The sequence below is a fragment of the Musa acuminata genome, chromosome BXJ2-10 (genome assembly GCF_036884655.1).
Source record: "Musa acuminata AAA Group cultivar baxijiao chromosome BXJ2-10, Cavendish_Baxijiao_AAA, whole genome shotgun sequence".
In the NCBI taxonomy this organism is placed as follows: Eukaryota; Viridiplantae; Streptophyta; class Magnoliopsida; order Zingiberales; family Musaceae; genus Musa; species Musa acuminata.
The window spans coordinates 31,079,504-31,091,953 of record NC_088347.1 but is presented as its reverse complement, the minus strand read 5'-3'; the positions used below and the strand labels follow the sequence as shown (position 1 = coordinate 31,091,953).

Here is a 12,450-nt window from a genome sequence, read left to right as displayed (position 1 = left end):
TCGGAGCTGAAGTGCGGGTCCCACATGGCAGCTCTCCTGAGAGAGAGAGAGAGAGAGAGAGAGTAAGTACATGAGCCGCGTGGCCTCTTTTTTTCCCGTTGTCTTTTACTTGTCACTCAAGGAAAGAACCCACCCACTTAAAAGTTGCCTTTGGGTTTAGCCAATCAGGTGCAATTGCCCATATGAAATTTCCTTATGGAGATGTAACTACCGGCGATCTTTGAATTGCTCAGCGACTAGACTCCATGTAGTCTAATCAGGTATCATTGCACCGCATGGCTTTACCCAAACTCATGTCATCCACTTGGCTTTGCTCATAACTAACTACGAAAAGCAAAAAAAAAAAAAAAAAGAAGAAGGCGTGCACCAGCAGAAGCTAAGCTACAGATTACTCTCAGTTTACTCGGAAATTTCGAAGCTATTCTATGTAAAGACATCTAATCAATTGTCGCTCGATATTTCATTTGTCACACGCAGGACGAGTCGGCCGATGAGCTTTGGGCTTCGTTCAAGATGATGGCGATCGACAAGGATGTCTCCGTACGATCAAAAGGGATATTTTTGGGTTCAATTCATTGAACACGGGATGGTTCTTCATGAACATACATGCCACCATCGTATCCCTTCTTTTTGGCCAAACCCAGCAAGGAAAGAGCGTGATTCGTTTACAGCGTCGTCACAATTCACACAACACATCTGGAGAGCACCACTAGACTAGATTGATGATAACTTGCGTGCATCATTACGGGGGGATGGAAATCCCTAGCGTGGCACACCGCGGAGCACGACGGTCTCGATGCTGAGCCCGGGGCCAAACCCAAAGAGCACGCCCCACCGCAGTCCGTCGCCGGTGGTGGACCGCTCTTGCGTCACCGATCGCTTCCTGACCTCGTCCAACACGAAGTACACAGTGGCGCTCTGCATGTTCCCGTACTCGGAGAAAACATGCCGCGCCGTGGTGAGCTTCTCCGGCTGGAGCCCCAGCTTGCGCTCGATGGCGTCCATGATCGCCCAGTTCCCCGGGTGCGCCACCCAGAAGATGTCGTTCCAGTTGGTGATCCCCAGGGGCTTGAAAGCCTCGGTCAGGCTATGTTCTATGTTGTCGGCGATGATCATCGGCAACTGGCTGAAGAAATAGAAGGTCAGGCCTACCTCCCTGAGATGGCCACCGACGGCCTTCTCGCTCTCCGGTACCGTCACTTGCGTGGCCGACATGATCTCGTAGATCGGCTTTTCCACGCCTTGGATGGGATCTGCGCCCACGATGACCGCAGCTGCCCCGTCGCCGAACCCCGCTTGGCCTGCGAGAGCCTGGAAGTCGTGCTCGTCCGGGCCTCGGAAGCTGAGCACGGTGATCTCGCAGGACACCACGAGCACCCGGGCGCCCTTGTTGTTCTCGGCCAGGTCCTTGGCGATGCGGAGCATGGCGGCGCCCATATGACAGGCCTGGCTGTAGAGCATGATGCGGTTGACGGATAGGGGGAGGCCGAGGAGCTTGGCGAGGCGGTAGTCGGCGCCTGGCATGTCGATGCCGCTGATGGAACAGAAGACTAAGTGGGTGATGTCGGACATGGAGCGGCCCCACTCCTTGATGGCCTTGGCGGCGGCTTCCTTGGCCAGCTTGGGCACCTCCTCCACCACGATGTCCTGCCGGTCGTCGAAAGATGGCTCCATGTAGGCGCACAGTTTTGGCCGTTCTTTTAGGATCTCCTCCGTGAGATAGAGGTAGCGTCTTTTGACCATGGTCTTCTCGCCTTCGTCCGACGAACATGGCAAGCAAAAAACAGAGCCAAGTTAGTAGCTCTTTTCTTGCTTGCTCTGGTTTGGATGCATGCATGTTTCAGTGACTCGTAATGCAGACTAATTGTGGACCTCTCGATCTGTTGCAATAATTAAACTGCTAACACGCCTAGGCAGTACCAGAAAGACGCCAGTTGAAGACTCACGTTTAACCCGACGATTACGTTATGGTCCGTATATAGGCAGGAAACATGAACGGCAAAGTTAGTTAACCTCCCTCGACGATTACGTTATATCTGCTCTGAGCGAGTCTGATATGGACGTTAAATAAGCGAAGACGAAGAAGAACGAATGGATTGGCAAAAAAGAGTGAATCGCAGCGTTCAAGCGTGTGCGTGTGTGTGTGTGTGGTCATCTCCGCAGAAAGATTCTACGGTCGACTCGCAAGAATTTTCAGAGAAAGATATAGAACAGAGTCTCTTACAGATGCGCCGGAACTTGTGCTTCAGCTCCTGCATGTGCTCGGAGTTGGTGACGCGGAAGTAGTAATCCGGATACGTGCTCTGCTCGTAGAGATTGGGAGGGTTGGCGGTCCCGATGGCCATGATGGTGGCCGGACCTCGAGCCCTCTGTGCCTTGCGCATGGCGTGGAGGCTGGACATATTTACTTGCGTCGAAGCTCAAGCTCCAAAATCTAGATCTTGGAAGTGACTCACCTCCTTCGGCTATCTATGATATATATATAGGGAAAGACGATCCCCCGTTTGTACCTACCCTCACCCCTTCCCTCTTTCCCAAGGATTCCTAATGTATGCGTGCGCAGTCGCTATAATCGTTTCTGGTAACCTTATCTCATGGAATTTGTAAGGCTTCAAGCAAGCTTACTTGGTCGTGTCTCCTCTGTTTCTTCCCTCTGTAGATGACCATGCTTTCTTTGTATTCGGTCTTCCTTTGGCGCTAGCAAACATTTGCTCCACCTACTCCCGTTCACGGTGGATGGCTGCGGCTTACCTCTCAACGCTCTTGGAGAAAATGCTGATATCCACGGAATAATTATTGGGAGCCATCGCAAATATCGTAAGCGTCGTGGTGGAGATACTGCGACAAGAAGTCATCCTCAGACGAGGCCCTCACCAACCGCTCCCGACTCGTTTCTCGCCGCGTATGTTCCCGTGTGTGACCGGACGTCGATCGATTAATTCACGTCAATGGCGGAAGTCATCCTCGCCAACACGATCGAGCCACAAATTAGACTTCCGATCCTCGCCACTTGGTTTGGAGGAAGAGGTTAATGCTGTGGTCCACCCACGTCTCTCTCTCCACCATTGCATGGATCATTCGAGTGTTAATGTTGATAACAATCGCTTGCGTTCTACCCAACACCCATTCGAGGACGTACAGGTTGGACAAATGTCGTTTCGAAAAGGACTGCTCTCACCCAAACAAGTGAAAAACGTTGCGGATGTCAGCATGAGGTGATGCCAACGCAAGGAGTAGGTCCATGTGTCGGCATCTGGTGGTTCTCAGGCAGCAGTCTGCGCGTTGGTTTATTCCTTTGTCCATTCGTCAGCTTACCTCATCCCTCGCGGTGTAAGATGGCGTGCCGACTTGATTCGGACACTTCACCGAACCCACCCCGAATGGCAAACACAGTGGCCATATTTGCTGAGCTAAGACTAAGATATCCATGCATCTCCACCGAGCCAATCGTAGATGCAAAACGCTCCGAATTAAGAACGTCCGAAGCTCGCAACAAATGATAAATATGTAGTTTTTGATAAGGGCAAAAATGGCGACGTGACACGCCACGACGTCAGCCACGCCAGGTGGAGACACTGTGCGAGGAAACAAGCATTAATGCCGACTTGATGTGCGCCAACGTCACTAGCTCTCAGCCAATAACCTCAGTATTTGACTCCGTGCGATCGATTGAGGCAAAGGAGCACGTCGACCGAGACGTGCCCATACCCTACGGTAGCCCGGTTCTCCACGCAACCACAGTGACAATGTCAGACGCCACGAGAGGTACTGTCCTGCCCCTGCAAGCAGCCACATCAGGTAACATCAAACTCATCTATAAATACCCCAGAGTTCTAAACGAACAGGGGAGAAAGAAAGGACAAGCACAACACACTTTGAGGCATCTCTTCCTCCAAAACCCTCTCCACATCGCTAACTTGATCGTCGGAGGGGTCGGGCCGAGCTCCTGGCCCGACCTGTGTGCAGGAGCGAGACGGTGTCGTCTCTTCCCGACGCTGCGCTGGAGCTTCCTCCCGACCCGAACCACCGTGCTCGGCCGTCGGGAGACCCCGAGGGACGTCGCCCGAGATCCCCAACATCCGGTCTCCCGAACCAAGCCGCGTCGGCCCCGAGGCCACGGCTTAAACAGATGCCCTCCGCATCATTTTAGCGCTAGAAGAAGGGCCCGAATGTCGAGGGATCCTCAGACTGATCCCGACGAACTCCCTGCCGAGGGATCATTCTTAGCAGGGGCGCAGGCCGTGCGTCCCTTGCGTGACGGGCCGCGGGCTGACGACCTCCCCGCGACCTCGGAACGCTGCCGGCGTTCATTCGACAATCCGAATCTGCTTATGCCCGAGGGCGCTCCAAGCGTCCCCTCGCCGGTGTCATCCGAGGCCTTTCACGACTTCACTCGTCAAGTCCGAGCTCTGACGGATATGGTGCAAACCATCATCCCGCTCGTCTCCCGACCGACACCCCCACTTATGACTCAACCGCTATGGCAACAAGAGCCACCCTCTCGGGCCCACATGACGCTTCTGGAGCCTTCCACTTCTCCTCGGGTCAGACCGACCCCACTCGGGGATCCAGTAAGGACAAACCCGAGCGGCCGCCCAGAGCCCGAGGTATTATCTCCGGAATCAACAGACTCCCTGCGAGCCCAGCTATGCTTTCTTAGTCAGCGGCTCGACGAACTAGAGAAGGAGTTTCACAACTCAGAGGGAGAGCTCTCGATGGACACACACCGAGGATCTCCGTTCGCACCAGAGATACGAGATCACGCCGTTCCCCCGAACTTCCAGCTCCCTTCTTTGGACGCATACGACGACTCCACTGACCCGACGAACCATGTCGCCGCTTTCCGTGCCCATTCGGCACTATACGGAACGTCTGACGCTTTAATGTGCAGGGCATTTCCCACGACCCTGAGGGGTCCGGCCTGCACATGGTATAGCGGCCTGAAGATTGGAATGATCACTTCCTTCGGGCAACTCGCCAAGGACTTCGAGCTCCACTTCGCAGCCCATGCCCGGCCGAAGCCCTCCGCGGCACTGCTCCTCGGATTCAAACAAATAGAGGACGAGCCCCTCTCACATTTCGTGGATCGCTTTGCCACTCAAATCCGGAGCTTACCGGACACTCACCCCTCTCTGTTTGTGCAGACGTTCTGTTGGGGAATCTGAGGGGGCGACATCACATGCGCAGCGGAAGATCAAGAAAACAAAATCCCCGATTCCCAAAGAGATGTTCGTCATCGTGGGAAGATTGATACGCAAAAATCTACGAAACATGAAACTACGTATAGAGTAGATTGTGTTACATAGGGAGATCGTATATCCCTGTTTCCTTGCAGATCCTTAGGAGAGGGTGAAGGAGGTCAAGCGTCCTCCTCTCTAGCGGTGATCCACACAACAGGGTTGCGACAATGCTCCTCAAAACTCCAGGCCTATTTTGAGGTGGAGAGAGAGAGGAGAATAAGAAAGGCAAGCAAGAGCTCTCTGGCCTATGGGGCTCTGAATTCCTCCTATTTATAGAGGTCCCCTGTCAAACCCTAATGGGTCCTCCCCTAGTGGGTATTGGATCTGCATCCAATAAGACAAGGGCTCCGTCGGATATCTCATATCCGAACCTCTACTCATCGCAAGGCCTACCATATGTGTGTGACCCTCTAGGCCCAATATCGAGCTGGCTGTGAGTCATACATGTCAGAACTCCTTCTAACTTAGTGAATTATTATCTCTGTAATAATTCACTCGACTCATCGATTACGGACGTACTAGGCCACTACGTCGTAGTCCCCAGACGATACAGGGGAATCCAATCCATTAGAGCTGTCTGTCCTCAGTTACCGTGTACCTATAGCCCCTCATCCATCTAATATCCCAGAGACCGTATATCGAGCATGGTGTTGTCAGACCCATACGGTTTCTACTCGAGTCTCGCTCTAATCGGAGTCTCCCCGAGAACTCTTTCTCCCTCAACCCGAATGACCCTGGCCAGGGATTTGTCTAAGCAAGAACACATGAGATATTCCTCTCATGACACCGAGAGTGGATGATCCTCTATCGACACTCAATAGCCCTCGTAAGGTCGACTACCACTCCCAATGACCAGCTGTACTAGATCTGGGACAGCCAAACCTATAAGTCTGGTATCAAAGAGTGGAGCACTCATACAGGACATCATTGGTGTCTCAAGTCTAAGGACCAAATACACCACTAGGACTACGGAATCGCTGTCTGACAATTAGGCATCATCAACCATCCAGCATTTCGTAAGCGGATCAATCAGTGAACTCATTCTCTAATGAGCACCTGTACTGTATCCCTAGTGTCCCTACACAAGCAGCTATGAGACCAGCTGCATCCATCATATGGACGGGTATACAGCACACCAGTCTGTCCGGTTATCACGATATCCCTCTCGAGTAACCTATGACCGGGATTATTTAAGATATGTGTTTAAAGGTGAATCGATCTCACTATCGTGATCTCATCACGATCCAATTCCCATTGCACAAATCCAAGGACATCACAATATATGTATGCATTTATGCAATGGTTATAAAGTGATATACGCCAAAATATAATAAGCAAAAAGATTCTGTATCAAGTCACACGTGCCATCACTCATGTGATTGGCTTGCTGGGCACCTATGACTAGCACGTTCATGGTAGGCTTGCGACCTTCCAGATTCTGCTGGTCCCTCGTAGAGCGACCCCCCACCACAGTACTAGATATGCTCCAGCGAGCCAACCGGTACATCACGGCAGAAGCTTGGGTGACCGCAAGGAAGAGGAGTGACTCTGGGCGATGGGCCCCGTAGCAGCGGTCAAGCGCCCGCGGTTGCTATCCGGTGTAATCCTCGTGTAAGGAATCTAGCCCCTTCCTCAGTCTCCTCCAAGCAAAGGCTCCATATTTACCTGACCGCCTCTTGGCTCACGGTTAGCTTCGGTCTAACCCCCCTCTTTTTTGCATTCGCCCGGCTCGGTCGTAGACGGCCTAGTTCACCTCAGCGCGGTCTGCCCGCCAGAGCGGTGCCCCTCGGTCGCAGCCTGCCTGCGCCGAGCCCCTCGGCCATACACTGCCGAGCTCCTCTCAGGGCGGCCTACCCGCCTTAGCCGTGTCACTCGGCCGCAGCCTTCCTACGCCGAGCTTCTCGGTCACACACTGTCGAGTCCACCTCGGCGCGGCCCGCCCGCTTGAATTGTGTCTCTCGACCCAAGTCACTTCCCTTGTCATGCACTGCTCGACTCCACCTCACGTGGCCTGACCGCCCACGTCGTGCCACTCAGCCGCATGGCTCTCACGACCACACCTGTGCGGTCTGTCCGCCTGCGTCGTGATCCTCGGCCGCATAATGCCCGAGACCACACCTGCGCGGCCTGCCCGCCTGCGTCGTGCTCCCTGGCTCCATGTTCCCGAGACACGCCTGCGCGGTCAGTACGCCTGCGTCGTGCTCCTTGGCCCCATGCTCCCGAGACACACATGTGCGGCCAAGCCCGCCTGCGTCGTGCTCCTCAGCTCTTCGGCTTTACGCCACCCGAGACCACGCTTGCGTGGCCAGCCCGCCTACGTCGTGCTCCTCGGCTCTTCGGCTTTACGCCACCCAGGACACACCTGCGCGGCTAGCCCGCCTGCGTCGTGCTCCTCGGCCCCTCGGCCCCTCGGCTCCGTTCTCCCCGAAACTGCGTCCGCACGGCCAACCCACCTGGAGACAGAAGCCATGCATCAGACTCCCCTTGTGTGACAACCGACGCATAGCTCCTTTCGGGGTGGGGGGGGAATATGATAAGGGCAAAAATGGCGACGTGACACTCCACGACGTCATCCACGCCAGGTGGACGCACTGCCCGAGGAAGCAAGCATTAATGCCGACTTGATGTGCGCCAACGTCACCAGCTCTCAGCCAACAACCTCAGCATTTGACTCCGTGCGCTCGATCGAGGCAAAGGAGCACGTCGACCGAGGCGTGCCCATACCCTACGGTAGCCCGGTTCTCCACGCAACCCCAGTGGCAATGTTAGACGCCACGAGAGATACTGTCCTGCCCCTGCAAGCAACCATATCAGGTAACATCAAACTCATCTATAAATACCCTAGAGTTCTAAACGAACAGGGGAGAAAGAAAGGACAAGCACAACACACTTGGAGGCTTCTCTTCCTCCAAAACCCTCTCCACATCGCTAACTTGATCGTCGGAGGGGTCGGGCCGAGCTCCCGGCCCGACCTGTGTGCAAGTGCGAGACGGTGTCGCCCGAGATCCCCGACATCCGAACCCTTGAACCGAGCCGCGTCGGCCCCGACGCCGGGCTTAAACAGATGCCCTCCGCATCAGTTTTCATGAGCAATTTATCGAGCATGCTGCGATACGCAAACAGGAATTTGGTTTGAAGATTGGGTTGCCGGTCTTTTAATTTGCGTTGACCCTTCGAGTGGAACCTGTAGAACTAAAGAAGCTGCCAAGCCGGTCTCCAACCATCGCATCCCAAGGGTCGAACGAACAAAAAAGACTCGCGTTTTCTTTATTTTGACATGTTGGGACCGGCTCATGTGGTTTTGGATTGTTCCGTAGGGCATGCAGTGCTAAGCGTCCTTTTCATCGTGGTTCGGCTGCGCGGACAATTGACTTGGTTTGGCTGAAGGTGATCAAACGAGGCGAAGGCCACCCAGCAAGCTGCCATTCCATTTCCCTCTTATTAATACGCACTGAGGGTGGTGGAGTCAAAAGACGGTTCCGGAATCATGCGCCGGGTTGGTCTTCGTTTGTATCCGACGGGAGGAAAGACTCTGGTATAGTCCGACAAAGGATCGGTCCAGATTTTATGATATCTATGTCGGAATATGGAAAAGGATGACCGTCCATCGGACGACTCCTTTTAAATCTCAACCACACGCCTGCTTCGATGGCAACGATTATTTTTTATTCAGAAAACATGAATAATCGAGTCGTTGAGATTCTTCTATTTTCCCTCTCTTGGATCCGCGAGCTTATCGATCGGTTAAAGACACTCGTTACGGTGCGTGCAATCAATCTCCTCTTTGCTTGATACTCCGAAAGGACCCACGAGGCTTTGGCTTAGTTTTCCATTGACACAAACCAGCATACGATGGATTGTACAGGAAAAAGAAGAGGAAGAAACATTAATCGTATCATGCTCCACACCACGTATGATGGAGTCCCCGTCGCCCTGAAGTCGTCCGGGACGGGAGATCCATCCAATTCCTTATTTAATCGACATCGCCCCTCCCACGAGTCTTAGCAGCGTGCAGTGTAGTACAAGAATAACGGTTAAAAGTCACCGATGTAATGTAGTTTTCACGGAGGGGATCCCAAACCCCACGGACTAGATAGGGACGCTGTGGAGGACGACGGTCTCGACGGTGAGGCCGGGGCCAAAGCCGAAGAGCACCCCCCATTGGCAGCCCTGGCCGGTGGTGGCGTGGCCCTCCATCGCCGATCGCTTCCTCATCTCGTCCATGATGAAGAGCACCGATGCGCTCTGCATGTTCCCGTACTCGCCGAGCACGTGCCTCGTCGCCGCCAGCTTCTCCGGCGCCAGCCCCGCCCTGGCCTCCACTTGGTCGATGATGGCCCGTCCCCCTGGGTGCACTATCCAGAACAGCTCGTTCCAGTTCGTGATGCCCAGCGGCTCGAACGCCCCCTCCAGGCATCGCTCGATGTTGCTGCCCACGATGGCCGGAAGCTTGCTCGCCAGGTGGAAGGTCAGACCGATCTCCCTCAGGTGTCCCGCCACCATTTCCTCGCTCTCCGGCAGCATCACCTGCGACGCCGAGGCCAACTCGAAGATGGGCTTCTCGGCCCCCTCGACCGGGTCCGCTCCGACGATGAGCGCCGCAGCGCCGTCGCCGAAGAGGGCCTGGCCGATGAGGTTCTCGAAGTGGTCGTCGTCTGGGCCGCGGAAGAACATGACGTTGAGCTCGGAGCAGACCACCAGGACACGGGCGTCCTTGTTGTTCTCGGCGAGGTCCTTGGCCACGCGGAGTGCGGTGCCGCCGGCGTGGCAGCCCACGTTGTAGAGCATCACGCGGCGAACAGAAACAGGGAGGCCTAGTAACTGGAGGAGACGGTAGTCGACGCCAGGGATGTCCACCCCGGCGGCGGAGCAGAAGACCAGGTGAGTGATGTCCGACGTGGGGCGGCCCCACTCCTTGATGGCCTTGGCGGCCGCCTCCTTCGCCAACCTCGGCACCTCCTCCAGCACTATCAGCTGCCGGGCGTCGAAGGACGGTGCCATGTACTCGCACAGGCTCGGGTTCTTCTTCAGGATCTCCTCCGTCAGGCTCATGTGACGCTTCTTGATCGTCGACTTCTCACCTGTACGCATGCAACAAATCAACAAACGATCAGTTTTTTCCTCTCAGATATCATCACAAAACCCACTGCACGCACACATATATACATAACGTGCGAAAGAAACGCCAGAAGAGCGTGAATCGATGAGGAGGAGGAGGAACAGCTCCATGTACTTACATATGCGCTTGAACTTTCGTTTGAGTTCCGTCTTGTCCTCTGCGTTGGTGATTCGGAAGTAGTAATCGGCATACTCCATCTGGTCCATCACGTTCGCCGGATTGGCGGTCCCGATGGCCAGGATGGTGGCCGGACCGTCGGCGCTCTGCGGTCTGGGGAAGGCGTCGAAGCTGTCCATTCTCTGCCGTCGGAATCGATGTACCAAATGATCGCTCGAGGGATATCGGCAGAGGTGGTGAACGACGGTGGGACGAAGCAAGGCGCATGCTTGGCGTCTTGATATAGATGGACTTCACGTGGTGGGACGAAACAAGGGAGCCTTTTCGGGTCGGTCAGCCTGCAATAATTCAGTCGGAAATGGGGAGTTTGACGATGCCCTCTGGCGATTGGTGAGACGCTATCCGACGTATGTTACCAACTACCCACTCTGACAAGTTAAAGCGGACAACCGCCACAAATAACATAATCGCGGACCGCAGCCTATCGGGAACAGGCGAGCAGCCATGGAGGACCGAGTCCAGTCTACGGACATGGTAATTTCGGGGAACCCACCAACCAACCCTGCGGATCACGGAAAACGACTCCCATTGGATTGTTTGAATAATGGCAACCCATCTCCTTCACCGCATCCATTCCCTTATTTGGAATTTATTGGTACTGTGGTATTTTGAAGTAGCCGTCCGTCCGTCCGTCCGTCCGTCCCTGAAACAAGGATTGGTTAGAAAACGCAGCCGATATCTTCCGAAACAACTGTATCGATTTCAACATTTTCTTCGCACACACGATACCGCTATCGCCGTGGACGATCCGCTCGCAAGTATCTCGGACCATTCATCAACCTATGCATCGACGCAAGATTGCGTATTTTGGCAAGTCAGTCAAGCGAATTACAAAAAAAAAAAAAGGAAGAAAAAGAAAATATCAAAAGATGTGGCGTGAACATGTGAAACATGGGCATGGATGCGTAACGAGGTTGGTGGCATCGTGAGATGGGCTCGATCGATGACTTGAGCTCTGAAACAAATCGAAAACTCGAGTCATTTTCTTGCAGTCAACCCGTGGTATGCGTTTTGAGTGACCGTGGCATTCCCCTCGAGTCATACGCCGTTGACTCGGTGCGCCTCCTCTGTTTCCACGCAGCAGCGCTTGCCTGCTCTCCCAGACCACGCCACGACGATCGGATGCACTCGGATACACGATTCGGTCATTTTCTAGAGATTACTTACGGTCATCGATCCGTAATTATGTTCCCTCTTGATGACATGACGCCATTTTATGCATGATTTGGTCATTTAGTAGAGATTAGGATCAGTCGAATGCGACTTACGATGGCAGTAGTAATGTTGCGTCATCGTGATTAGGTACTTCATTTTTTGTGCATTTTTTAGATTCCTTCGCAGCTTTAGTTGGTCAATACCTAACAAGAGATCGTGCGAATAGATTGCTACACTACAGGAGCCATCTTTCTTTACCTGAAACCTGCAAACGCTGGCATGGCAAGAAGAGTCTTCCATTGCAGAAAATGATATGAGGCTATAGTTGAAAGTGGCACTTGAATGAATAATTCATAACCACGAATAAAATGGGCGATTCTTGAGTCAGATTCGCACGCAATAAAAAGACATATCGTCCACAATCAAATGGAACTGTGAGGCCGAATTAAAATGTTTTACGTAATGGCTTGGGTGAAGAAGAGAAGTCAAATGAATGGGCAATGGTTGGTGGAGCTAACAATAATTCTCTAAGAACACAAGAAGCTGCTCATTTTCAATCCTCATTTGACGTCAAACTCTCGAACTCGTCACAAATAGTCCGCAAACAAAGCCTCCTAAAATAAGGCCGGGGTAGGTGGAGGATGTCGTGGCCGTCGAAGAGAGAGGGAATGGAAGCATTCAGAAGTCAATGCACAAACACCCGCATAGCCACCCAGTTTACTTTGATCCGGACTTGCTGTCAGCCACTGTAAAGCAATC

The 12,450-nt window shown here is 53.5% G+C and overlaps 2 protein-coding genes across 2 annotated transcripts; both read right to left on the bottom strand.

Moving 5' to 3' along the window:
* Positions 1–541: 541 nt before the first annotated feature.
* On the bottom strand, positions 542–2,504 carry LOC135625132 (curcumin synthase 2-like). Its single transcript, XM_065129487.1, has 2 exons — positions 2,225–2,504; positions 542–1,754 (listed from the first exon to the last, which is right to left on the bottom strand). The coding sequence occupies exons 1-2, from the start codon at positions 2,400–2,402 to the stop codon at positions 763–765; spliced, it is 1,170 nt and encodes a 389-aa protein (XP_064985559.1). The 5' UTR covers positions 2,403–2,504; the 3' UTR covers positions 542–762.
* A 6,538-nt stretch (positions 2,505–9,042) lies between these two features.
* Positions 9,043–10,806, bottom strand: LOC135625131 (phenylpropanoylacetyl-CoA synthase-like). The gene is made up of 2 exons (XM_065129482.1): positions 10,478–10,806; positions 9,043–10,321 (listed from the first exon to the last, which is right to left on the bottom strand). Exons 1-2 carry the CDS (start codon positions 10,653–10,655, stop codon positions 9,330–9,332), a joined length of 1,170 nt encoding a protein of 389 aa, XP_064985554.1. The 5' UTR covers positions 10,656–10,806; the 3' UTR covers positions 9,043–9,329.
* Positions 10,807–12,450: the final 1,644 nt, after the last annotated feature.

Coding starts and splice junctions, on each gene's coding strand:
- LOC135625132 (XM_065129487.1), bottom strand. CDS start 2,402: ATGTCCAGCCTCCACGCCATGCGCAAGGCACAGAGGGCTCGAGGTCCG. Junction 1,755..2,224: donor GCACAAGTTCCGGCGCATCT/GTAAGAGACTCT, acceptor CGTCGGACGAAG/GCGAGAAGACCATGGTCAAA.
- LOC135625131 (XM_065129482.1), bottom strand. CDS start 10,655: ATGGACAGCTTCGACGCCTTCCCCAGACCGCAGAGCGCCGACGGTCCG. Junction 10,322..10,477: donor ACGAAAGTTCAAGCGCATAT/GTAAGTACATGG, acceptor GCATGCGTACAG/GTGAGAAGTCGACGATCAAG.